The following is a 26,040-nucleotide window of genomic DNA, read 5'->3' as shown; positions in this document are numbered from 1 at the left end:
CAGAGTCACCGTCCAGCTCCGCCAGGACATGATAACGGTTAGACACTTCTAATTCTGGGGTTGATGCCCCGGACAGTGTGCACCCTTTACCTCAGCCTTGTGACCGTGACCCACCTATTCCTACCTGTCTGGTCTGGAATCTCCTCCCGCCACCTTAGGGGTGCACACTATCTCTAAAGGACACCTGGGCCAAGTCCGCCAATTCTCTATTACAACGCAGGTCAGCCAACTCCTCCTCCAGTTCAGCGACCCTGAGCTCGAGGTGCTGGATCAGCTGGCATCTCTTGCAGATGTAGCCCTCATAGACAACTGGCTCTTCCAAACCATCATCTAAAAGTCCAACATCCAACAGGACTTGCATTGCACTGGCCTCATTATTAAAATTTGATTTGGGATTACTAAGCTGCTATAACTATTTTTTTCTTAAAATTAAATTTCTTCTTCTTTCAGCTGCTCCTTAACTTAAATGGTAACACTAAGATCTGCCACAGATATTTTACACCTTTTCCCCTTAAGCTCCTGTACTGTTCTCCCTCTCAGCTGCCTGCTATTTGCCTTTCTATGAGGTTAACTTTACTTTTCTCTGTCTCTTCTAACTTTGCGCTCTCTTACTTATAAGCTCTTCACTCGCACTGTTTGTATTCCCCCGTATTAATGAACCAATACGCTGTCGCCCACTTAACTGTTCTACCTCTGGACCGCTAAGGACTGTTTAATCTAAAATAAACAAATAAATAAAACTTTACTACCTTATTTGCTCCTACTGCTCCTTGTGCCTGATCGGTGTCTTAACGCAGGCCGCTTACCTGCGCACTACTGAGTTTCCACCTTTTACTGCTTTGAAGTCAGCCGCGGCCTTTTTTTCTTTTCCTTTAAACTAAGGAATCGCTGTTACGACGACGCGGTTATTTATTTACAAATGCCGATATCAGTTACTGCTGCTTTCTACCCTGCCGCCTCGATGCTAATTCAAATACAGATAACAAGAAAAGAACAAGTACAAATAACTTTTCCAAGCGCACTTCCAAACACCCAGCTACTTTTGCTCTTGTGCGGCGAAAAAAGCAAAAAACCCTTCTAAAGGGAAAAAGCTTTAAAATTCCCACACGGTTCCTTAGCGGCAACCAAAACCCAAGTTTTTAAGAGCAAAATGTATTTTTTTTTATTTAAATCTCACACCATAGAACAAATCAACAACTCTCAACAGACTCTAGCGTTTGCAATAGCACATGTCAGCACAAAGCACACGTGACTCCTTTAAATTTTTCTGAAGCCCCTTTAAATTTTTCTGAAGGCGTATGCTACATAAAGAAGAACGAGGCAACAATCAGGAGTACTGAATTAGTTAGTTTCTGTGATAGTGCCAAAAGGGGAACGACTGTAAGAAATAAGAATATCGTTAGGATGGAATCTGCCTTGGCATTGTGAACCACCGACTGCAGGAAGCTGTAAATCCTCTGTATCGTACTGCACAGCTAATTCATCGTCGTCATCAGTATCATTCATTATTGGTGAGTACCCATACATTTTACTGTATTTTTATTAAATTAAATGATTGTGTATTTACCCTACTTATAATAAAGAAAATGCGCTTGCATGAATTACAGTACATACTGTATAGCGGTAACATCGGTATTTTACATTCTAGCACTGTGGAAGACATAGCAGTACAGTACAGGGTTTAAGCTATAAAAATAGGTATTTATAAGCATTTTTTTAACTACATCCAAAACTCCCGGTTTTTCACAATTTGCGGTTGCTCTAGGAACGTAACCCCTGCGAATTTCGGGGATGTACTGTAGTGCTAGATAGAAGGGAAAACAAAGGCAATGAATTATGCAAGCATATATCTGTTGAAAAACTGAACATTTGTTTCTGTTGATACTTGTATGAATCAGTAAAAGTTGCAGCAGTAACAGTAGTAGTTATAAAAAAATTTGTGCTTAAATTTACTTTTTTCCTACATTATTACTGCTTCTGCCTAACCATGCTGATCTACAACACGCCAGCAAAATCCGTTATATTGTGTGGGCCTAGGGATGCCACAAATAACGTTATTTCAGTGACGATTCAGTGTCAAAGAGACAACAGTACCAGCTTTTGTACAGTATCTCTAGAACCGAAAAGGTCGGTACTGCACTCATGCCCGACTGCAAGTACAACATAGACTAATTACTCTGGAAGGCACAATAATATATGATAAAAACTGAGTAAAAACTATAGATAAAAATGATTCACTTTGGTAAAGATACAGCGCTGCATCAACACATGTCAAAGAGAAAACGGAAGACGTCATGTCTGGAAATGCTTTTATGTTTGTACAAGAGGCTTTCACTTTGTGAGTGCAGGAATGATACTTTCTGTTTCTGAAAGCAAAACAGACACAGGTTTGCGCAATTGCCACTTTTATCCCATAATGGAATTAATATAGAAACAGCTTTTTGCGTGCTTTGAGAACAAAATAACATTACAAATAAAATGACATGTAATCGTTTAACTTGAATTGTCCTACATTTGTAAGAAGAGATGAAAAGATTACTAGATTAATCCCTTTTAAATAATGCCCTACAAAGATGTGTTGTTCACTGACAAACTAGCCTTTTACAGCATGTTGTTACAAAACCAGCTTTAAAGAGTTGGTTTAAATGGAAATATCTGGAATTATCATATAATTCGCTAATTCAACAGTGCATATATAATGTTTGCATTTTTATATTTAGTTCACATTTTAAGCAGTAGTTTTTGGAAACTAGACAGAAAATGTCAGAGAATACGTAAATCTTAAAAGTAGACACATGCTAAGTAAACCCTGGTAGTTCATGTATTTCATTCTTTACAAATACCATGTGTTTCCGATGGGAGTGTTAGCTCCTTGGAAATATGTTTTTATATTGTGGCGTTTTAATAAACCTATATTTAAATAATTATAAATAATAACGGCGATATCCATCTTTTCAGTGATAGGCGGCAACAAAGTCACAGAAAAGACAGAATATACTTAGCTTGTTTAATGCGGCTTACGTTGCTGTACAGGCAGGAGAAACAGGCCAGTTTCATTTCACCGAGGATTTCTTTGGGGACCCGATCGTGTAGAAACTGCTCTTTTTTGTCACAATGGAGGTGGATTTTGGACCAATCTCTTTCGTCCACACAGTTTTTCAAAGTTGGCAAGGCTCCAGCTTCTTTTATATTGTTTTCTACACGATCAGGTTCCCATTATAATTCCAAACAAGGCAAACAATTTCGTGCTAAACATCAAACAGTAGGTTCAAATGACACTTAGTTCTTTTTAGGGCTTACAACACAGCCTTCCAGCTGTCCCTGTCTGTCTTTATGCTTTGCTTGGCCCAGCAATTCTAAATGCTGACACTCTATGCTAAATCTGGCTCAGATTACACTGTGGGGATCCGTCCTTTGCCACACATGAAAATTCAAGCCCTGCATTGTATTTTAACATATATGAATGTCAATGCTTGTTTACTTAAATCATAATTGGGTAATTACTTGATAGATGTTCCAATATTAAAGCTGTTGTTTATTATTTATTTATATATTTTATATTGTTTTAAAGGTGCAAGGCCAATATTGTATGCTTCAATAAATGGAGGTTCTTTAATAAAAAGCTATTGCACAGAATTTGTTTTTGGCGCCGTATCGAAATTCGCTGGTATTACTATCAAATACAGACATTCTGGTATTGTGACATCCCTGGTATGGGTCCTGTTTATATTGCTGTGAAGGATTGCAGTGCATATGTAAAATATGTGACATGCAGCATATTTTCCAGACATTTTTCCTTCTTATGCAGGAAAAGGCAAAGCACAGGAAGTTCATTCCTTTATGCTCCTTAGCAACTGCTTTCTTGCTGTTTCCTGCAGATGAGGCTGAGCACATACATACTTCAGGTGCCATGGAGGAATTAACCCAATATTGTCCAGCCCATCTCTAGGTTTGCAGTTGCATTAATTGCCATTGTAATCGGCAAAGTGGGCATCATAGTCACGGGACATCAAAACAAACATTACATGGCTCAACAAAAAGTATGCATGTGACAGGAAATTACTCCAGTGGTACCCTCTAACATGAGACTTAAACACAGAAGGACGTGTAAATCCTTGTGGAATTAAGGCATGAAGCCATAAACCTTGTTCACATAAAAAAACAAACACATGGAAAGTGCATGAGCACACTAGTGTGTATGTCTGTTTATGCGTAGGTTTGATTCAGGATGTACACCATGTAGATTGCAAATGAGAAATTCATATTTCAGATTTTCAGAAAATTGTTATGAATACATTGAAATTGGCAATATTTAAGGGTGTTGACTATCATATATGATATCTGATCTAACTAATTTTCTTCAGTATGACTGAAAAACCTAGTTCCATTTGTATTTACTAGTACTTACTACTTACAGTATTTTAACAATCTGTTCTTAAGGTCTTCACTACCACATAGGTAATTTAAAAAAAAAAAAATTGGTGACAAAAAAATGTCTAAAGGTAAAGTTGTGAAAACGTATAGATTAGTAGATGGGGGAGACAATGATTTCTTAGACATTAGATAGCCTTTGGGATAGAGAATGAATGTGGCACCATCAAGACTACAAAGATCTAGTCATTCTCAAAATTAGATAAATGGGTTAAACCAAAGACTAAGAAAAAAGGTTGAGTTAAAAGAACTTGCTGTTTAAAAAAAAAAATGGTCAAACACAACTACCATTTAGGAAGGAATGATCGGAGCAAATACATAGTCTTCTTTTGTGCCAAAATCTATGGGAATAATATGCGTCTATTCTAAAAACATTTAATGAAGGATTTCAGTGAAAGGCCTTGAGTGAAATTACGGTGATGTGCTTAAGTGTGGGGTTATTGTTCTGTGTGACAATGCTGGTCCGTTACAGACTCCCTCTTCCCACATGGGAGTCTGCTGAACCAACATTGTTGATAGTTATGACCCATATGTGCAGACATGAGGACAATTCACTGATGATGCCAGAGGATCGTGGAAAAAGTGCTCAAGTGCCTTTATTAAAAGCGAAGTCAAAACACAAGTAAAACCAACAAAATGCCAATGGTGCAGTGCTCAAAAACAAAGTACATAAATAAATTCATAAAATTCAGTGAAAAGTGAGAATAGAAAATAATCAAAATAAATCCATTAAAATCCAAGGTTTAAATGCAGTGTAACTTGTTTCGATCTCAGTCCACCTCCTTCTCATGCTCCGCAGCTCACCCATTGCTTGAGTAACCGTCGGAGAATCAGCAGCCATGAGCTCCTTTAGCCGACTTCTGTCTTGGCTGTATTCAGGCATCACGGCCAGACCATCCGAGGTTATATATATATATACTCTCACGTCTCCGTGGGTGCAGCCTTAATCACATGCCGCAGGAAGCCAATGAAGCGTGGGAACGATCGCACCCACACGTGCAGGTGTGACTCACTCCAGCTACCTCATTTACTCCACGCAGTTGTGCCCACGGAGAGCAACACAGCTCTATGGATTTAAAACTGGTCCTTTTTTCTTTGAAGCCGTGGTCCCGCTATATACCAAATTCTGCAAAATGTGCATACTCCTCAAACAGTGGCATTTGTTTACATTAATGTTATGAAATGTCCTTGATGTATATAAATATCTTGTGACATAAATCTATGGGTAACTCCTTCACATTTTCAAGGGTTAGGGGTGGAAAATCCTTGTGAATGTGAAAATTAATATTATTTGCCCCAACCCCTTAACTGTGGAGGGGCCCATCATAGCAAGATATTTTTGTAGTTTATTGTTTTTGATTTTTGTTTACTTACCCTGCTGGTTAACTGGTGCCAGTGTCAGCTTGGGTTGGCTGCAAAGGAAAGGAGCAGGCAAGAAAGGAGAGCCAGCCGTCAGGAGAAAGGAAATTGATAAAGTGAGCATAAGCTCTAGAAGGATGGTGGCTAGAGTTTTATGCAGGTTTCTGGTAGAGGTGAGCGAAGGAGAGCAAGAGTGTACCAGCTGGGAAAAGATGTCTAGGTCTGCTGAATAGCTAAGTGAGCTGTAAAGGCAGAAGATAGCTGGCATAGACCTCAGTGTTTTTATTTATTTATTTATTTTTTTACAACCTCAAATTACTTTTACTATTAACAATACTGTGTTTACACGAACAGATATAATACATAAATGAGTTTTATTTAATATGATTTTATATGATGCAAATCATTTTCATTATTGTTTATATGGCTTACATGTCATCTGCAAGTTTATTTGATCTTACGGCAAGTTCAAAAAATATTATTTAATTATTCACAGGCTTACTGCAAATAACCAAAAATCGTGAACACATTGCATTAATGTAAACATGATATATTAAAGAATGAATCAAATAATGTATAAGAAGTTAATGAAATGAAAGATTTTAAAAGTGATATGTATTTAAACAGTTCAGAAATGATGATGCTTTGTTTTATTGTGAATTATCTTTGTGGCTTTTGTTTTTTAGTGTGTGGAAGCAGGCTTGATTCTTACTGAAGAGAATTTCAATTTCATGCTACATCATTTTGATGAGTTGAAGGCACCAATAAAATACATTAATATATTACATTCTTTAAAATCTAGGTGAGTTCAAATAAGTTGTCAATTTTAACACTTTTTTCAGTTTACAATTCTTAGTTATCATCTAGAGAGTTGTGCTGCGTGTCTACTAAAACATTAATGTTGCCCGTGAGCTCCCTCCAACTGATACTAATACCCTCTTGGCAATGCTGGTGTTGAACATTTGTTCCACTCTATATCTGGGTACATCTGACTGTGTTTAGAAGTAAATCACTCTGGTTTGGAACATAAGTGATTTCTTTAATTTCAACTTGCACAAGTGTATTCTTAATAGTGCCATTTAGACCATTTTATATTTGTGCTTCTGCCAGAAATTTACAAAGGCTGTGCAAACTAGGAGAAAAGGATACACATTGCAGAGTCATACCCTTACCCTTAAAGTTGTTACTGTAGTATACATCAAAAATACGTTAAAATTGTGACCCCCCTTATCACACCCAAACACCGAACTGTATCCTTTCCATCTAATTCACTTTGGATAAAACTGTAATGTGAGTATGCTGTGATCATTATACAGTAGTTTGACTTGGTGGTACAGTAATCCCTCCTCGATCGCGGGGGTTGCGTTCCAGACCCCCCCCCCCGCGATAGGTGAAAATCCACGAAGTAGAAACCATATGTTTTTATGGTTATTTTTATATATTTTAAGCCCTTATAAACTCTCCCACACTGTTTATAAATATTCCCCGCACAGTTATACAGCATAACTGTCACCTGAGCAATATCAGCAGTAAAACCTAAATATTATTTTAAAGATATTGAGTGTCTCCAATATCACATATGTTACAGCCATTACGATAGACAGGCCACCAGCAATAAATACGTACAATGCAAGAAAAATAGTATACAGTAAATGTGTGTACAGTGACACTAAACGTACGTGCATGTACTAAGTACTGTAAGTAGAAAATTAATTATGGTTACTCACCAACAATGACACGATGACTTGTCCGATAACAATGAGATTCATTTTACTGCACAACAAAGGAGAGCGTTACAGCTCTTCCAAAGGAGCCACTTCAGGCAATTGTGTAGCACTGCCGTTCTTCTTCTCGCAGTCTTCAATCCAAATCCCTAAAGCAGATTCCATCCAGACTACTGCCTTATTACATCCACTTACAACTCGTTTTGCACCCTGCTTCAAAGGACACTGCAGCCGTAGTTCTTATATTCCTTTCCTACTTTTTAAATAAAAAGAATCGTAGCCTTCAACAAATCCAAAACGTTTACCTTTTCGGCAATCGTTAACATCTTCCTTTGGCGCTTTGGGCACAGCCCCTGAAGCAGCAGCAGATCGTTTTGGAGCTATAATGAAGGGCTTGACTATACACAAAGATAAACACAAAAGAGCACAACTCTTACACAGCGAAACACGTTGATGCTGAATGAGCGAGACGAGACTTCCTGGTTAACACTGCATTCAGCACGCAGGAACTTGAACTGCGTGCTCTGATTTGGTTAGCTTCTCAGTCAGGAGAACTTAACTGCGTGCTCTGATTGGTTAGCTTCTCAGGCAGGAGAACTTAACTGCGTGCTCTGATTGGTTAGCTTCTCAGTCATCCGCCAATAGCGTCCCTTGTATGAAATCAACTGGGCAAACCAACTGAGGAAGCATGTACAGGAAGTAAAAAGACACATTGTCCGCAGAACCCACGAAGCAGCGAAAAATCCACGTTATACATTTAGTTATTCTTTCATATAAAATCCGCGATAGAGTGAAGCCACGAAAGTCGAAGTGCGATATAGCGAGGGATTACTGTACTTGCATTCATGAAGGATTAACTACTCTGCTAACATTGATAGCTACAAAAATTGTTTATTATACAAACTGGAAAACATTTTCTTAGACTAGGCACATAAATATAGAAGTCTTCTACTTATAAAGTGCCAATAATGGTCTTCAGACCCTAGTAAGTTTTTTACATTTTATTGTTATACAACATTGAATCACAGTGGAATTAATTGTGCTTTTTTGACACTGGTCAACTGAAAATTACAAATATAAAATACAAACCAGGCTTGACAGCTTTCCATATTATTGTTCTTGACATAAGCATGTCTTCAAGTAGCATTCTGCCCACTTGATACTGCTTAACTCATAGAGGGGTTAAAAGCAAAATATTAACAGATTTATACAATTCTGTGAACATAACAACAGTATACTAAAATTAGATATTCATAGGCATTTCACATTATACTGGATGTTTTTGAGAAGTTGGGAAAACTAGGTGGATGCAAACAAAAGTGAGAAATTGATCAAAGACCCTGCATCTCAGTCATATGGTTGTATGCGCACCTGTCTTATGCACCTGCATTGTTAGCTGCATGTGTGTGTGTTTTTTAATTGAAATCTACCTGTTTGTAGAGCTGTTTTATTTGATTTCTGTTTACTTCTTTTTGGTATGCTGCAAAACCAGGATTCTTAAAAAGGAGCCCAACTTGAATCATCAGTTTGATATACATTCAGCTTGTGCCAAAATTAAGGTATGTAAGACTGATCAATATTTTATATATTTTACCATTTGTATTACAGTGCATTTATTACATGTTCATTATATAATGGGTTTTATTCTTTCCCCTCTGACTTGAAGCTTTAAGTGACAGGTGGATATACACTTTTCTACTTTTACAAATCATGGTAAAGTGATTACTCCTACTGCTTGATAGTTGCCTGTAATATGTGTGCTCAGACTCTTCAAGCACATTCTGCCCGATTGACATGTCATCATGTGTACATGGCCTAGAAGGCCAGTTTTTCCCCATTAACATTTTGCAAAGCTTTATCCATTGGGGAAAAAAAACAGTATGGCCACAGGTTTCTCAAAATGTGAACATGAAGCAGTAATTTTCTGACTCTTGCTGTACTGTGCTTTGAAACTTATAAAGAAAAAGGCATGTTGGGAAGTTGTGAACAGTGCGGCCCGTCTGTTTTACAGAAAGAACTGGAAGTATGTAATCTGATTTACTGTTGTGTGTGTTTATTTTGGTTTCATTGACCATTTAGTTGTATATGTATTGCAATATGACAGTGAGCTTTATGTAATGCAAAAAGTGAAAATGAGCATGACAACAGCAACACTCACTGTACAGTGTCCAACCACTCTACCACGACATATGCAAAATGATTACTATTATATTTTACTATCTGTTGTATTTGTTCTCTTCAAATTCTGTTTCAATATTTCATCTGGCTTACCTGTTGAAATAGTTTTAATCATGGTGTTCATGTCTTTTCATGTTGGGCTATAGATGGATGATATGAAAAGGTGTTGTGACCTTCAGCTCATGTGGTTATTATTGTTGTCATTCGAGTGCTCACTGCAGTCACTGCACAACGAATTTTGGGAAGTTTGTTGGCAACATCAAAAAAATTGGCTCATAAGACTGCTCACATTAAAAGACAGGCAACTTAAATTTCTGACATGACAGAAATTCTTCCAGTCATACGACACCCCAATTGTAAGATGCAATCGGACATCATAAACCCTCTCATACTGCATGTGAAACAATGGTTTATGAAGTTTACATTTGAACCTAATAATTGGGCGTACAAATTGGGCCAAAATTGCACTGAATATGCCAGGTTTTACTGAAATGTGTTTTTGCTCTCATTTGGTAAGTTTTATAGAATGCCTCTTATGATCAAGATGCTCACAAATATAGAGTAGAAAAAAATTAATAATAATGTCATAACTTGGGGGCATTTAAGCACTACATTTAATGAAAACCCTTAGAAGTCAAACGTTGATAAATACAGTTGTTTGTGTTTTGCCATGATGAAAAGAGGCTGTTTGCGGAATGAGCACGGAAATAAATGACAGAACTCCAAAACAAAAACTGATCAAAAGAAGTAAAGCATTCTTATTATTTATTTTAAGCTCAATATATAAATAAGAAGTCACTGTAAAAAATCTGTCCAAAATCCTAAGTGCCAAGAGAGATTTCATTCTCGCTAACACATGTAAAGATTTTTGAAAATTTATCCACAACCCTGGACATCAGGAAAGGTATGTTGCCATCTTAATATACTGACAGTGATTTGTATTTATAACTTGGAAGCAACACAGTTGCCAATAACAATATGAAAACAAATACCAATATGTTGTTGTGTGCAAAAGCGCAGAAATATTAATCTTCTCATCCTCATACAGTGAGTCAATAGTAAAACGAGAATCTTTAAATTGCGGTTTACACATTATTTGCCATATAGCTATAACAAGTAATAGTTTTAGTTAACTCGGCAAATAAATACAAGTTTATATTGGTATTACTATTTATATCCCTTACATTCTGTTTTCCATTTAGTGGTGCAGAAGTGCTATGATCCGTGTTTAAAATACTGAATATTGCTCTATCCTAACAGTAAACTCTCCAGATATGCTGATTATAGATTTTTCCTTAGCATTTTATTGTACAATAATTTAAATATCCAAGAAGATCATTATTTAACTTACTTCCCATGAAATCTCATTACAAAGGTTTGTATCACCTGCCTGTATTTGTGTAGTAATAATAAGACTAAAGCCTCTCAAAATTCAGAAATTTTGAAGACCTTAGATTTATAATATTTTCCAACATTTGTCGTTGTAGTATCTTTCTTTTCTTTTAGCATTGTGAGATGCAGGATAAGTGGGCCATGATGGGAAATATCTTCATCCAGTGTTATCAAGGCACTTACAGTCTGAAAGATCTTTACCAGTTCTGTAGTTGCATAGCTTCTTCACTAATGAAGAACTTTCATCAGACCCCTGCCGTCCCCTTTTGTGACTTTACAGAAAAAGGTATGAACTTAATATTTTGAAGTATTCTTGAAATTGACTTTAGTTAATGCAGTCTGTTCAGGTATTTCTTCACCTGTGCAGTATGTATATTGGTCCAGAAATGCAAGTATAGTCATGCGCTGACTTATGGCGCCATTTGGTCACATGTCATATTGGCTGTGTCGGTCACAAAGTGTACAGGTCATTGCAATTGAGGCTCTTTTGGTCTGGTGTGGGTAGCATTTCCAGATACCTGGATAACCAGATGAGGACAAAGAAAGCAGGAAAGGAGTTGAAAAGAAAGACATATGAATAATTTCATACAGGAGCGTCTATGAGATCGGAGTGTTATCATTTTTGAATATGATGTTAAATAATGGGGATGTCCCTTCAGAGATTGTAGTGCGATAAATGTTAAAAGTTGCATCATTTATTTTTTATTTGTATGGCATTAACTGAATGGGACTGGTATGTCATAAAAAACCCAACATTTTGCAGGTTTTTAGCTTTGCCTGATGGATAGAAGACACAAGGCCAAAAATTAGGACATGTACTTCTTTTGCCAGATGTCTGGCAATCCCTAGGTGTGGGTCACTAGTACACATACTTCAAGTGCCCGTATGGAGATAGCACAAACCGACCTTTGAGTCTCAGTGTCTGGTTGCTGGGTCCATGTGAGGTGATGTATGTTAACCACAGGGTTAGTCATGAGTTGTAACTGGTAGATTGTGGGTTGCCATCCTTGGTTCTCGAGAGGGTCACCTGAGCAATCAACAGCACTTCCTTGTTTCTAAGTGAGCTTATTTTACCAAGGGAGGGCCCCTAGTCATGCTTGTATTACCTAGGGGTCAGTTTGCAGTTGCTTTGAGTGTGTTGTCTATGAATTGAAAAATGGCAAAACTGAGTTGTGGGACCATAAAGGTTGACTAACACTGGTGTAAGGGAAGGCTGTGTGAGCTGAATGCTTAAGAATTAGTCATGTGGCGCAGTGCTGAAGAAAACTTAACTTTAAAGTGCCCTCCAAAAATCTAAATACACAGGAGGTCCTGTGAAAAATAATGAAAGGTTTATTACTATTTATAAAGTGTTCCTATCTTCTTGATGGAAGAAAAAAAAACACATAAACCACCCACACAGATTGGAAACAAAAAGGACATGCCAGCTACATGAAGCATAACTTCAGAAAACTGCTGTCTAGCGTGGATAATCATTACCCCGATGATTGGAGCTCCAAGTTCAAATATATTTTTCTTGCTAGTTTGTGTCCATTTGTTTGCTGCAGCATCAGTAAAGTAAGGGTGAAAACTGAGAGGCTACTACCTCTGCAGCTCCACCACCTCTTCTCTCACTACTTCTGTGTATTGGATTGTGTTGGATTGTAGCACTGCTGAAAGTATGTGATAAACAAAATGAGTATAGCCTTTGCATTCTCTAGTGGCTGGTTTGGACAGTTTCTAGAATATCATTATCCTGTTGTTTTTCCTATGGCCCTCAGCCTTAAGTAATAATGGCCTCCGCTCGGTTGGCTGTAATTTGGCGCATGACTTTACCTGGGTATTTCCTTGCTACTAATGGTTTTTAAATCTGCATTTTATAATACTGTTTAAACAAGAATTCTAATCTTTCCATAAATTCTTACCAGTGACAGAATAATACATACAATCTTCAATAAATAAATAGTAGATGATTTTTATATTCTAGTATTGTATGTTTATTTAAAACTATGTCCAAAATGAAAATTCATACGTGAATAATTTAACTTTTTAGTTTAGTGTGATTTATCCCAACAGTAAACTCTCCAGATATGCTGATTATAGATTTTCCTTAGCATTCTATTTTGCAATGATTGAAATTTTCAAAAAGATCATTATTTAACTTACTTCCCATGAAATCTCATTACAAAGGTTTGTATCACCTGCCTATATTTGTGTAGTAATAATAATAAGACTAAAGCCTCTCAGAAAATTCAGAAATTTTGAAGACCTTGGATTTGTAATATTTTTTAACCTTTGTCGTTGTAGTATCTTACTTTTCTAATCTTAATTCTTACCAGTGACAGAATAATACATACAATCTTCAATAAATACATGGTAGCTGATTTTTATGTTCAAGTCCTGTATGTTTATTATTAACTATGTCCAAAATGGAAATTCATACATGAATAACTTATTACATTTTTAGTTTATAATACATGAATATCAGACCAGAAGAGAAAAGCTACAAGATATTTTTCCCAGTTGTTTAATAATCAGAATTAAACTCCTTTTCTGTGAATCTGCAATCTGCTGAATAATTCTGTCTGATACGTAAAAGGGAATAATTTTTGGAGTTATTTTTCTTTTATAACTATTGGTTTTCAGTACAAAATCAACTTTGGTCCTTTTAGTATTTTAATTTAAATCTCTGATAGAATTTTAGATCTGCAGTGAGATATTGATGTCACACCCAGCCATTTTCTCTGTTACTTAGGTGTTTTGCAACAGGTGTTGTGAAAAAATTCTCAAGACATTTGTTTAGGCCTGTATGTGACTGAATTTTTAGATGTTTAAAATCTGTTTCAGGTGGATCACTATATGTTCATTGAACCTTCTTCTTATTTGTGATACTGTACAGTTTTAAAAATTGGTATTTTTTTTTCCCACTAAATCCTGCCAGCAGTGGTTCTTATGGATTAGGGTATGCGGTAGTCCAGTACTAGCCTTTAAATGTTTTGCATCGTTTTAGTCTGCAGCCATTAAATTGTTAAATCAAATGTAAAGTCTACTTTTAACATTTACATGTTGCATATTCCCCAAACTGTTAATATTTTGTGGAAAAAGTGAGGACAAGAGCTCGTCAGGATACACTAACTTCCTGTTAATAATTGCAAAAAGCAAAAAGGCAACGTGTTTGGTAATGTTTAATCAGACTAATCAGTACGGAGGTGGATAGGGCAACTTCTTAAACAAATTTCGTTCTTAAGAGGTGTGATGTGAAAAACGTGCATACCTAGCAACTTTCAGAAGACGGTTTTATGGAAGTGCATTTGAATAAACAATACATAAAGGGTGCCCAACTTGGTGTTGCTGCATGTAGATGTGCCATTATATTTTCTGCTTTTCTTGAACCACCCTATTTTTTGTGAATCATCATTCTTGCACACATCTTTAATAAAATAAAGATCCGCTGTGACAGATGGACACCTTGTGATCTGCAGAAGACTTGTTACTTCCCTGATTATGAAAAATTGGCAACTGCTTTTCAGTGCTAATAATTGCACTAAGGTGGATTTTTTTTCTTCTAAGATCAAGTCCAGTTTGTTGTCATGTAAATTCAGTAAAGTTGATGTTCTTATTTGTGTTTGGTGTCAATAATATTCTTTGCTGTCTTCACCACTCTCTTCATTTATGGCTCACTATGGCATGTGTCTCTAACTTTTAATTTCCTGTGCACTGAATTTTAGTGATGGATATCACTGCTATACTGATGTGTTTGGAGTTTAGTTTCACAGAGTTATGAATTGATATGGGGAAACTGCATGACTGGTAAATTAAAAAATGTAGATGTTACATTAAAGAAATGATGGGCACACATGCACTTCATATAGTTTATTTTTAATTCCGAATGTAAAGTGCAAACCAAAACTTGGTGATCGGTAATCCAATCTGTCCTTGTCTTACAATTTGTCCAAACTTGTCCATATCTGTTATATTGTATTTGTCTTTTTCTATTTTTGTCTTGAACAGAAAAGTAATTGGGCAGTTCTTAGTATATATACCTTATGTACATCATATAACTTAATTTTCATTCATTGGAACCAATCTTCAAAGTAAATATTTCAGATTCACTGTCTCTCTCTCTCTAGTGTCTCAAACCAGTTTAAATGGACTGGGAAAAACCCTTATTGGCAGGATTGGGATTTCTATATTATTTGATTATTACAGGGTTCAACAGTGGGCAAAGGTATGTATTTTTTATTTTATTTTAATGCTTTTTCCTTGTGACCAAAGTAGGTTAGAAAATGTAGAAAGGTTTTTTGGTGTTCTATTTGTTTTCATAAGAGGGTTTTAAATATTGCATGTTTATGATCTGTAACATGATCTCAGCTATTAAAAAGGTAAAAAAAAAAAAAAAGTTTTAACGGAATACTGAGAATATTAGAAACTTGCTTTATGTAGTTCTAAGTTTTTTTGGGTATTTTTGATGCTCATTTTAATTATCTTAACGAGCTTCTTCATCCTTTTACTTCATACATATCAGGTTTTTTTGATCTAACAGAGCTTTATGCCATCTATCCCTTTAAGAGTTTCACTTTCAGTAGAACCTTTGCTGACACTGATGACAGACTATATTAAAGACAGTATGGAGGATCACTTGAAGCCTATGGGTTGATGAAAGCATGTTAGGGTAGCTCTCTGGGGCCACTTTGCTTTTGTCCTACTTCTGTATTTCTTCCAAAACCCCAATATAAGTACTGTAGCTTAAAAGACTGTACTTGAATTTGTGATTTCCCTGGGAGCTTTGGCAAGGTATTTCCTCACCGAAAACTTCACAGCTTGTACCAAAGTAATTTGCGTAAATATTTTTGAGTCTAGTATAGGCATATTTTTGTGAAAGCATGAAGACGTTTTGGTTACCAGATCATTACTATGCGGTAGACTACAGGCAGCTACATTTTAGTAAGAGATGTGCATATATCGCAACAATATGAAGGGCAAAGATTAACAAATATCACATGGATGGTAAACCATAGTTGCCAGTGCATGCCAGAAGCTATAAAGGTAAGATACCAATACAAATTAACAACTTTAGAGGACATGCATAAAAAAAATCTACAGTATTGGCACTAAAGAAACTGAAATGGTATCTATGTTGTGGAGTGGCTGCTGTTCCACAAATCAGAGTCCTTTTTACCTGTGATTAATCTGATTCTCTAATAAGCTTTTTTTTGTGTGTGTGCATTGCGCAGGACTTCTTTTTTTAATGCATTTTTTTTCTGTGGAATTTGGTTTCTGTTACCTCAAAATATTTCATATTTATTGGCAGCAGACAACACCGAGAGAGTGTGAAAAGGCATTCCGGTACCGTATTTCCCTGAAAATAAGACCTACTCTGAAAATAAGCCCTTGCATGATTTTCAGGATGCTCTGTAATTTAAGCCCTACCCTTAAAATAAGCCCCAGTCAATATTGTCAGCTGAAAAGTAAGGCGCCTAAGGCCAGGTTTATACTTCACGCGATGCAATGCATGTGTCCAAAACATCCATTGAATTCAGAGAACACTTTGCCACAATATCTCTGAAAAGGATGTTTAATGATTACATCCATCAATCCGGGGATGTGCGCAGTCCAGCAGCATCTGCGTAAGACAAAATCCCTGGATGGGGCATCAACTCATTGCAAGGTGAACACAAGCACACACATAGAATAACATCATTGTAGCTTCATCAAATCCTCAAACCTTCATGTCTTTGGATGCAAAACTGAGCCCACTGTGGAAACCCATCAGGAAAACATGCAAACTCCAAGCAGAGATCACAAGGGACATGACTCCCTGCAAGATGGCAGTACGGTACTACAGTGTTTCCCTCTTTTGTGCTTATTAGTAGATAATGGCTTAAGTAACCATAAAAAAGAGTAAAATGTTTAAACTATCCATCCATCCATTTTCTAACCCGCTGAATCCGAATACAGGGTCACGGGGGTCTGCTGGAGCCAATCCCAGCCAACACAGGGCACAAGGCAGGAACCAATCCTGGGCAGGGTGCCAACCCACCGCAGATGTTTAAACTAGGATAAAGTAATTATATTCATCCATATCATTTCTTGGATATTCAGCATAACTTAGTTGAATGAATTGACTTGATTGAAATACGGAAGTATGGAAGATGGCAAATAACAGGTTGTTAATTAAGATAGGAATCCAATTAAAAGGGTACATTTTTGAGACAAGCTCACAGTCCTTTGATGAAATTTTTTGCTTTTTTGGAAGAGCCTTGTTTCCTAGACTGCTATTATCTGATCAGCCAACCCCTTTGTCTCGCTACCATTTCTCACCTGAATTGCCAGTGTATGCCTGCCCCAGCCTTCTTTACCATCACTGATATATGAACTGTTATATTTACTCCTGTGCCACTGATATTGTCATAATGCAGTTATTATAATTGGAAGGTTTGTTTCAAGTCGCCTACGTCACTTTTTGGATTGCTGCTGTAGAGCCCAGAGCTACCACGCTAATGAACCAAGCAGCAGGACTCGTGAACATAAAAGCTTTTCTGCCCCTTGGTGCTGCATCTGTCTTTTGTTAATGTTACATTTTTACACATCTCTGTCACATTAAAATAAACCTTGTTTGTTACTACCGTGGACTCTTATTTTTCATAGCATTTAGCTTCCTGGTGCTTCTTATGTGCCTGGAAAGGTTCAGCGGTAGGTCTTGTGTCTGTCTTGAGACAGTGGGTAAGGTATTCCTGTACATATGACTAAGATTAGGAGGATATGTAGTGTTAACTGTGGTTTGATGATTGTGTTCATGGGTTTGAGTGAAGCTGCCTTAATGCTTCCCACTGGAAATGGCCAATAACAACACAGTTGGGCCTTACTTTTCTTTTTGTCATTATTTTTAAGTGTTTTTAGGTGAAAAAAAATCAACATTACATTTCTGCAGCAATCTTGGCTATTAAACAAGGACCTGCTTTGATTTGGAAATGAGAGCTACTTCATAGTTACATATGTTTCTGTGAGTTTGGATAACTTTAGGGTAATATTCATCTGTACTATAAAATCTTTCACTTGGGTTCTGATGACTGGAATAGTTTTTTTTTTTTGCTTGCAGGTGGTAACACATATCAGGTTGGTGCTGTGTTTAGTCTTTGGCTCACTTATTCCTATAATATCTAGTTAATATCTTTGAACTAATTCTCTTTAATTCCTATATGAATCCATTATTAGATTAATTTTCCATCATCTACAATGGATCCCATACTATGCTTGATTACTTTACAAATATCCTTCTTATTAAAATTTTATTAAGTCCTACGCTTTGATGAAACCCTTCACTAAAGAAGCTTCCTTCTCAAAAAATGTGATTACATTTTTGTTTTGTATTTACTCATCTCAATTTCAAATCCCGTGTTTGCTACCACTTATAAATGTGCCCATTTCCAGTATTGCTTGCCTATATATTAACACCTGACATTGAACATTAATTGCCTTCCGATTTTAAGAATGCAGATTTTTCATAAATCTCCCTTTCAAAATAGAGGAATTATTTTCTATCAATTATGAGCCCATTAAGAATGTAATATGTAACTTTGCAAATATTTTGGTGTTTTTATGGTAGCAAGAGATTTTTTTAAGTTTGAATTACATCTTTTAAAAATTGCACATCCTGTGTGATGGGGTTCTGATCAACAAATTTGAGGTAAACAATTCCATTCAGAATTGTTTTTTGTTTTTTTAAGAAATCTTTTGCTCACTATATAAAATACTAATTTACATGTAAAACATTTGGCAGTTGTCCCAGTTGAACAAGGTAGAAATATCTTGTAATGATTAAACTGTGGAGGAAACGCTGAGTTACTGACCCAGCCCTTTCTCAAAATTGTAATTTCCATTTAGTGGTGCACTATTATGACAAAATTAATAATTGATGATTATTGCCTTTGATATTATAGTTGTGATTTTTAATTTCAAGTAACAGCCATACAGTGGCATCTGTTTCTTGTCTTACCAACTGTATACTGTTTACTCTCTCATACAGTAAAGTAGAACCATCTCAATTTTTTGTGGAGGCTGTTGCAAACTTAAGAAAGAATTGCACACTTAAAAGATAACGTTGGGAATCAGAAAAAATGCGCTCGGCATTTCCACCTGTAATTATTAATATGATGCCCTATGATGTTCCAACCTGCAAACACAATATTTTAAAATGTTTCTGCACTTGATTACAACACTTTTTTTTATTTTTTTTAAATCCATCTGTACTACTGTTGGGAGTGCTAAATAAAATGTAATAATCAACACTTTTTGTGATTTGTTTTTTGCAACAGCTGTAATCGGAACCATGATTAATATACTTAACTGTGAAGCCCTACTCCCATCGGAATGGTTCATTATAGTTACAGTATATTTAGAGATGACACTGCAGTTGTGACCCGATGGGCTAGGACATTGGATATCTTTGGTCCACAGTTCTTGAGGCTGATCCTCCATTTAGCTGTGAACCCCCCCCCCAGTCTCAGTCTCACTGAGATGGCACAGGTGGTGAACCAGCTGAGTGGAGGCTGCAGGGATGTGTGGTATCCGGGGTGAACTTGTCCAGGCTGGTGGGAAGGCTGACCCCCAGGCATTGCAAGCAATCTTTGCTTTCATTTAGGAGACTGGCATCATCCCAACTGACTGGAAAACGGGACCTGTTGTCCCTATCTGGAAAGGGAAGGGTGATTGCCTGGATGCAGCAACTACAGGGGGATAACGCTGCTCTCAGTGCCGGGTAAGGTCCTTGCTAGTGTCGTCCTCAATAGGATCTGTGATTACTTGCTCACCTACCAGTGACCGGAACAGTTTGATTTTACGCCTAAGAAGTCTACCATCGACACTGGCACTGAGGGTTTTCATGGAACGGAAACGCGAATATCATCAGAGTTTCTTTGCAGCCTTTTCGATTTTCGTAAAGCGTTTGACTCAGTTAATTGAGCTGCCCGGTGGGACATCCCTCGAGGTTGCTGGATATCATGGCCAGCCTGTACACTGGTACTGTGTGTGCTGTGCAGAGTGAGGGCAGGACGACTGTGTTTTTCCCAGTTGATTCTAGGGTTTGTCAGGGGTGTGTTCTGCTCCGACTCTGTTCAATGCTTGTATGGACTGCGTGTTGGGAAAGGTCGTGGGGTCCGGCAGCTGTGGGGCATCTGTTGTTGAAGAAAGATTAACGGATCTTGACTTTTCTGACGATGCTCTGATCAGGGCGCTCGAGAGACTGAGCAGTGAGTCTGAATGTCTGGGCTTGCGAGTGTCCTGATAAAAACCAAGATCCAGGCCTTTAACCCATTAATGCCTCGTGCTCCATTACTGGAACGACAGTCAGTTAATTTTATACATTATGTATAATGTAAGAAGTGAATTTGCTTAGTGTTCCAATTTTGGAATGCCACATAACTCAACAATGGAATGTAATACATTTTTTTTTTCTCTTGAAATTCATGTTCCTTATATTTGTCTATGCAGCATATATGAATTTCATGCACAAACTGAAAAATTTCAACCTTAGGCATAAATGGGTTAGCGACCTCTTAGGCACAGCCGTCAGCAGTGTGTCTGTTTGTGGATAGAGTGTCGACCTCGTCATGAGATTTTCTTACCTTGGCAGTGACATTCATGTCTGGTGACTCTTCCTATGAAGTCAGTGGACAGATTGGGAGAGCATGGGTCATGAGGTCGCTGGAAAGGGGTGTGTGGCGCTCCCAATATCTATGCAAAAGGGCGAAGATCCAAGTCTTTAGAGTCCTGGTGCTTTCTGTCTTGCTATATGGTTGTGAGACAGGCAAATTACCTGCATTGTGAGGGAGCATCAGTTGCGGCACTATGGCCATGTGGTGTGTTTCCCCGAGTGTAATCCAAATTGTAAGATCCTCATTGTTGGGGACCTGAGTGGCTGGACCAGGCCAAGGGTCGCCCACGTAACACTTGGCTGTGGCAGATAGAGGGTAATTTTCGGATGGCGGGATTGGACTGCGTGTCTGCCTGGGGGTTTGCCAACCGGGATCTTGACATGTTTTGTTGTGTGTGATGGTGTGGCAACACACTGTACCAGTGCATGCTCCCCAACTTGACTATATCCATTTTCACAAGTAACTTTTGTACAGTGAGTTGATCGACACATTTGAAGGCAGAGTTCTTATGATGATTATTCTTCTTCTTTTGGCTGTTCCCGTTAGGGGACGACACAGCGGATCATCTTCTCCAATACCTTTCTGTCCTCTGCATCTTGTTCTGTTACCCCCATCACCTGCATGTCCTCTCTCACCACATCCATAAACCTTTTCTTAAGCCTTCCTCTTTTTCTCTTGCCTGGCAGCTCTATCCTTAGCATCTTTCTCCCAATATACTCAGCATCTCTCCTCTGCAAATCTCCAAACCAACGCAATCTCGCCTCTCAGACTTTCTCTCCCAACCGTCCAACCCGAGCCAACTCTCTAATGTCCTCATTTCTAATCCTGTCCATCCTTGTCACACTCAGTGCAAATCTTTGCACCTTTAACTGTGCCACTTCCAGCTCTGTCTCCTGCTTTCTGGTCAGTGCCTCCGTCTCCAACCCGTATAACATAGCTGGTCTCACTACCGTCCTGTAGACCTTCCCTTTCACTCTTGCTGATACCCGTCTGTCACAAATCACTCCTGACACTCTTCTCCACCAACTCCGCCCTCCCTGCACTCTTTTTTACCCTTCTCTTCCACATTCCCTGTTTCTCTGTACTGTTGAAAACGCAAGTATTTAAACTTATCCACCTTTGCCAACTCTACTTCCTGCATCCTCACCATTTTTCTGACCTCCCTCTCACACATGTATTCGGTCTTATTCCTACTGACCTCTATTCCTCTCCTCTCTACAGCATATCTCCACCTCTCCAGGGTCTCCTCAGCCTGCTCCCTACTATCGCTACAGATCACAATGTCATCAGCAAACATCATAGTCCACGGGGACTCTTGTCTAATCTTGTCAGTCAACCTGTCCATCACCATCCCAAATAAGAAAGGGCTCAGAGCCGATCCCTGATGTAATCCCACCTCCGTCAGTCTTACCACAGACCTCACAACGGTCACACTTCCCTCGTACATATCCTGTACAACTCTTACATACTTCTCTGCCACTCCCGACTTCTTCATACAACAGCTCCTCTCAAGGCACCCTGTCGGATGCTTTTTCCAGGTCCACAAACAAACAATGCAACTCCTTCTGGCCTTCTCTCTACTTCTCCATCAACATCCTCAGAGCAAACATCACATCTGTGGTGCTCTTTATTGGCATGAAATCATCCAGCTGCTCACTAATTATCACCTCACTTCATAACTGAGCTTCCACTACTCTTTCTCATAACTTCATGATGTGGCTCATCATTTTTATCCCCCTGTACTTACTACAGTCCTGCCCATTCCCCTTATTCTTAAATATCGGCACCAGTACACTTCTTATCCACTCCTCAGGCATCCTATCGCTTTCCAAGATTCCATTAAACACTCTGGTTAAAAACTGCACTGCCATCTCTCCTAAACACCTCCATGCTTCCATAGGTATGTCATCTGGACCAGTGGCCTTTCCATTTTTCATCCTCTTCATAGCTGTCCTTACTTCCTCCTTGCTAATTCACTATCTCCACATCATCCAATGTCTTCTCTCCCTCGTTCTCTTCATTCATCAGCCTCTCAAAGTACTCTTTCCATCTGCTCAACACACACTCCTCACTTGTTAGTACATTTCCATCTTTATCTTTTATTACCCTAACCTGCTGCACATCTTTCCCAGCTTGGTCCCTCTGTAGCCCACCGGTCCTTTTCTCCCTCCTTAGTGTCCAGCATGTCATACAACTCATCATACACCTTTTCTTTAGCCTTTGTCACGTCTCTTTTCACCTTGGGCCTTATCTCCTTGTACTTTTGTCTACTTTCTGCATCTCTCTGACTATCCCACTTCTTCTTTGCCATCATCTTCCTCTGTATACTCTCCTGTACTTCCCCATTCCACCACCAGGTTTCCTTTTCCTCCTTCCTCTGTCCAGATGTCACGCCAAGCACCCTTCTTGCTGTCACCCTTACTACATCTGCTGTAGTTTCCCAACTGTCTGGTGTAACTTCACTGCCACCCAGTGCCTGTCTCACCTCCTCCCTAAACTAAACCTTGCAGTCTTCCTTTTTCAACTTCCACCATTGGATCCTTGGCTCTGCCCTCACTCTCTTCCTCTTCTTGACCTCCAATGTCATCCTACAGACCACCATCCTATGCTCAAAATGTACATTTTATTTCCCATACTGAATCTTTAGATAGCATTACATTTTAGTTAATTATTGTATTTAATAAATTGCTAAAATAATTACAGAGCATTTATTGTGCATGTTTAATATCTGTTTCCATTGTTTTCTACCAGGGATGTAGAGTTCTGGAGGTGTTGCAGAGAATGCAGATTGACTTCTCCAAGCTGAAATGTTTTGCATGCTTGGATTCTAACGCTTCTAGGTGCCATGTTCTTAATATTTCTTCAGAAATGTTCTTAAATAATGGAAATTTGGAACAGGCAATAGCAGTTTTAAAAGGTACTTTTTAACTGATAAAATTATTGCATTCATTTGGTTCTGTAAAATGCAATACTTTTTGGGGCCTCAATGTTTGAACCAGATAGTTTTAAAGTGAGTTTAAATTTAGAAAATCACCATTACAGGAACACTGAATATTTGTGATAAATACTTTGCAGGGGTGTGTGTGTGTGTAAACTTTCTAAAATTGGTGTTGTTAAAAGTGGTGTCCCTCAGGGGTCAGTGTTTGAGCTGCTGTACATATATATCAATAGACTATGTGAATGTACAATATAAAAAAACAAGCTTATTAAGTTTGCTGCCGACACAAAACTAGGTGGATAGGGGCATATGCTGTAGAATTGGGAAAGCAGATCATAGCCTGGTTCTGCTTCAGCCTCACTACAAACCAAGAGTGAGAGAGCTACCTACAACAACACACTCCTTCAGGAAGTGGTCCCCTGAGGCAGAGCAGGATCCGAGAGACTGCTTTGGAACTACGGACTGGGATATCCTTCAGGGATCATATAGTGAGAACATTGAGGAGGTTGTTGACTGCACTACTGACTAGATCAACTGACAACTGCAGTTCGCATAACAGGAAAAGGTGGGAGCGGAGGATGCCATCATCTATATGCTACACTGATCCCTCTCCCACTTGGACAGAGGCAGTGGTGTTGTAAGAAGTATGTTTCTGGACTTCTCTAGCGCCTTCAGCACTATCCAACCTCTGCTCCTTAGGGACAAGCTGACAGAGATGGGAGTAGATTCATACCTGGTGGCATGGATTGTTGACCATCTTACTAACAGACCTCAGTATGTGCGTCTCGGGAATTGGAGGTCTGACATTGTGGTCAGCAACACAGGAGCACTGCAGGGGACTGTACTTTCTCCGGTCCTGTTCAGCCAACATACATCAGACTTCCAGTACAACTCGGAGTCCTGCCACATGCGAACGTTTGCTGACGACACTATCGTGGGCTGCATCAGGAGTGGGCAGGAGGAGGAGTATAGGAACCTAATCAAGGACTTTCTTAAATGGTGTGTCTCAAACCACCTACAACTGATCTTCAGACAGAGGAGCAGCTTCAGCGACACTGCTGCCACCGTCCTGCTCCACTGACAAACTGAGGAGACCCCACACAATGCGACTCTGCAATTCCACCTGGTGGGGTAAACGTTAACATTATACAGAGTTATTGTCTGTTATACCTGCATTGTTATAACTCTTTATTTTAATATTGTTTTTATCAGTATGCTGCTGCTGGAGTATGTGAATTTCCCCTTGGGATTAATAAAGTATCTATCTCTGTCTATCTATTTGAATCAGTTAAATCATTTTCGGAAGTCCTAGGCAGCATACAGACACCGGCACATTTGTGGCAGATCGAATTTAGTGTACTAGAAGTTGCTTCAGTGGTGCTGTGAACGTGTGGTTGTGTCAAGTAAGGGATAGTCAAATTTTGACAGATGCATCAACTACTTATCGGCATGTAGCACAATCAGGAGAGGTCTCACAAATCTCACAGTATGAAGTCAAAAATATTAGATTTGAACACAGAGTTGGAGGTTTCACTTGGTAGGGTCAAATTTTGCACACTGTTGGCAAATTTTTCTTCACACAAAGAATCACGGACACATGGCATACATTGCCAAGTAATGTCCTTCAGATCTCAGGCCGATGTTCTGAAGAAATTAAGTGATTGGCAAGCTTGTTGGGCTAAATGGCCTGTTCTTACCAAAGTAGTTTTAATGTTGTAATGTGGCAGCAATGACTGTGCAATATCACATCCTTAACCATTTAAAGAATTAAGCTATTTATGTATAGAAAATTGATTGCACAAGATCTCATCTTAAATAGCAAAGTTTATGATTTTTAAACAGAATTGTTATTGCTTAAAGAGTAGCTTATAGCATAATTTGGTTTCTGTTGTTTATCTTTGTTAGTTACTATAATAGATTTTTAAGGGCCATTAACGGAATCATCACCAGTTTTTAAGAAACTAGATACATTTTTTGCATTGAGAAAGCATTGCAGCTTGGTAAGCTTGATAGAATTATATCTCTTTTAGTTTAAAGTTATTAGTCTCTTCTTAGTTTGAGTGTTGATCAATAAACTGTTCTTTTTTCAGAGTCTGATTGGATAATAACATCAGCACTTTGGCCTTGTTCCAGAATTGATGTTCTGAACCGTCACAACTTGCTTTGCAGGATAAGTAAAGAATGTTCTTATAAGAAAATGCATGAAGATGCTTTGGAAGTTTTGAAAAATCTCCCTGGCTTTAAGGAATTTTCTGGTATGTGCTGTATTAACACTGACTGTATACAGTATATTTCATTATAGTATTGTTTTCTGGAGCTTGTTTCTTTATGTGCACGTTAAGTAGCTGCATAAAGTTGATGTTGCATTAAGCCCTTTTTATTTATT

The 26,040-nt window shown here is 38.2% G+C and overlaps 1 protein-coding gene across 4 annotated transcripts in view; it reads left to right on the top strand.

The window, feature by feature from the left end:
* Positions 1–26,040, top strand: part of topaz1 (testis and ovary specific PAZ domain containing 1) — a 128,615-nt gene that overhangs the window by 81,960 nt on the left and 20,615 nt on the right. For all 4 annotated transcript variants that reach the window (XM_039737444.1, XM_039737441.1, XM_039737442.1 and 1 more), the window contains 6 exons: positions 6,477–6,592; positions 9,007–9,073; positions 11,199–11,370; positions 15,194–15,291; positions 23,468–23,633; positions 25,745–25,909. In XM_039737444.1, the coding sequence (XP_039593378.1) occupies positions 6,477–6,592; positions 9,007–9,073; positions 11,199–11,370; positions 15,194–15,291; positions 23,468–23,633; positions 25,745–25,909 (784 nt within the window). The remainder of the gene's footprint in view (positions 1–6,476; positions 6,593–9,006; positions 9,074–11,198; positions 11,371–15,193; positions 15,292–23,467; positions 23,634–25,744; positions 25,910–26,040) is intronic.

The sequence above is a fragment of the Polypterus senegalus genome, chromosome 15 (genome assembly GCF_016835505.1).
Source record: "Polypterus senegalus isolate Bchr_013 chromosome 15, ASM1683550v1, whole genome shotgun sequence".
Taxonomy (NCBI): domain Eukaryota; kingdom Metazoa; phylum Chordata; class Cladistia; order Polypteriformes; family Polypteridae; genus Polypterus; species Polypterus senegalus.
This window is presented reverse-complemented; position numbering and strand designations above follow the sequence as displayed.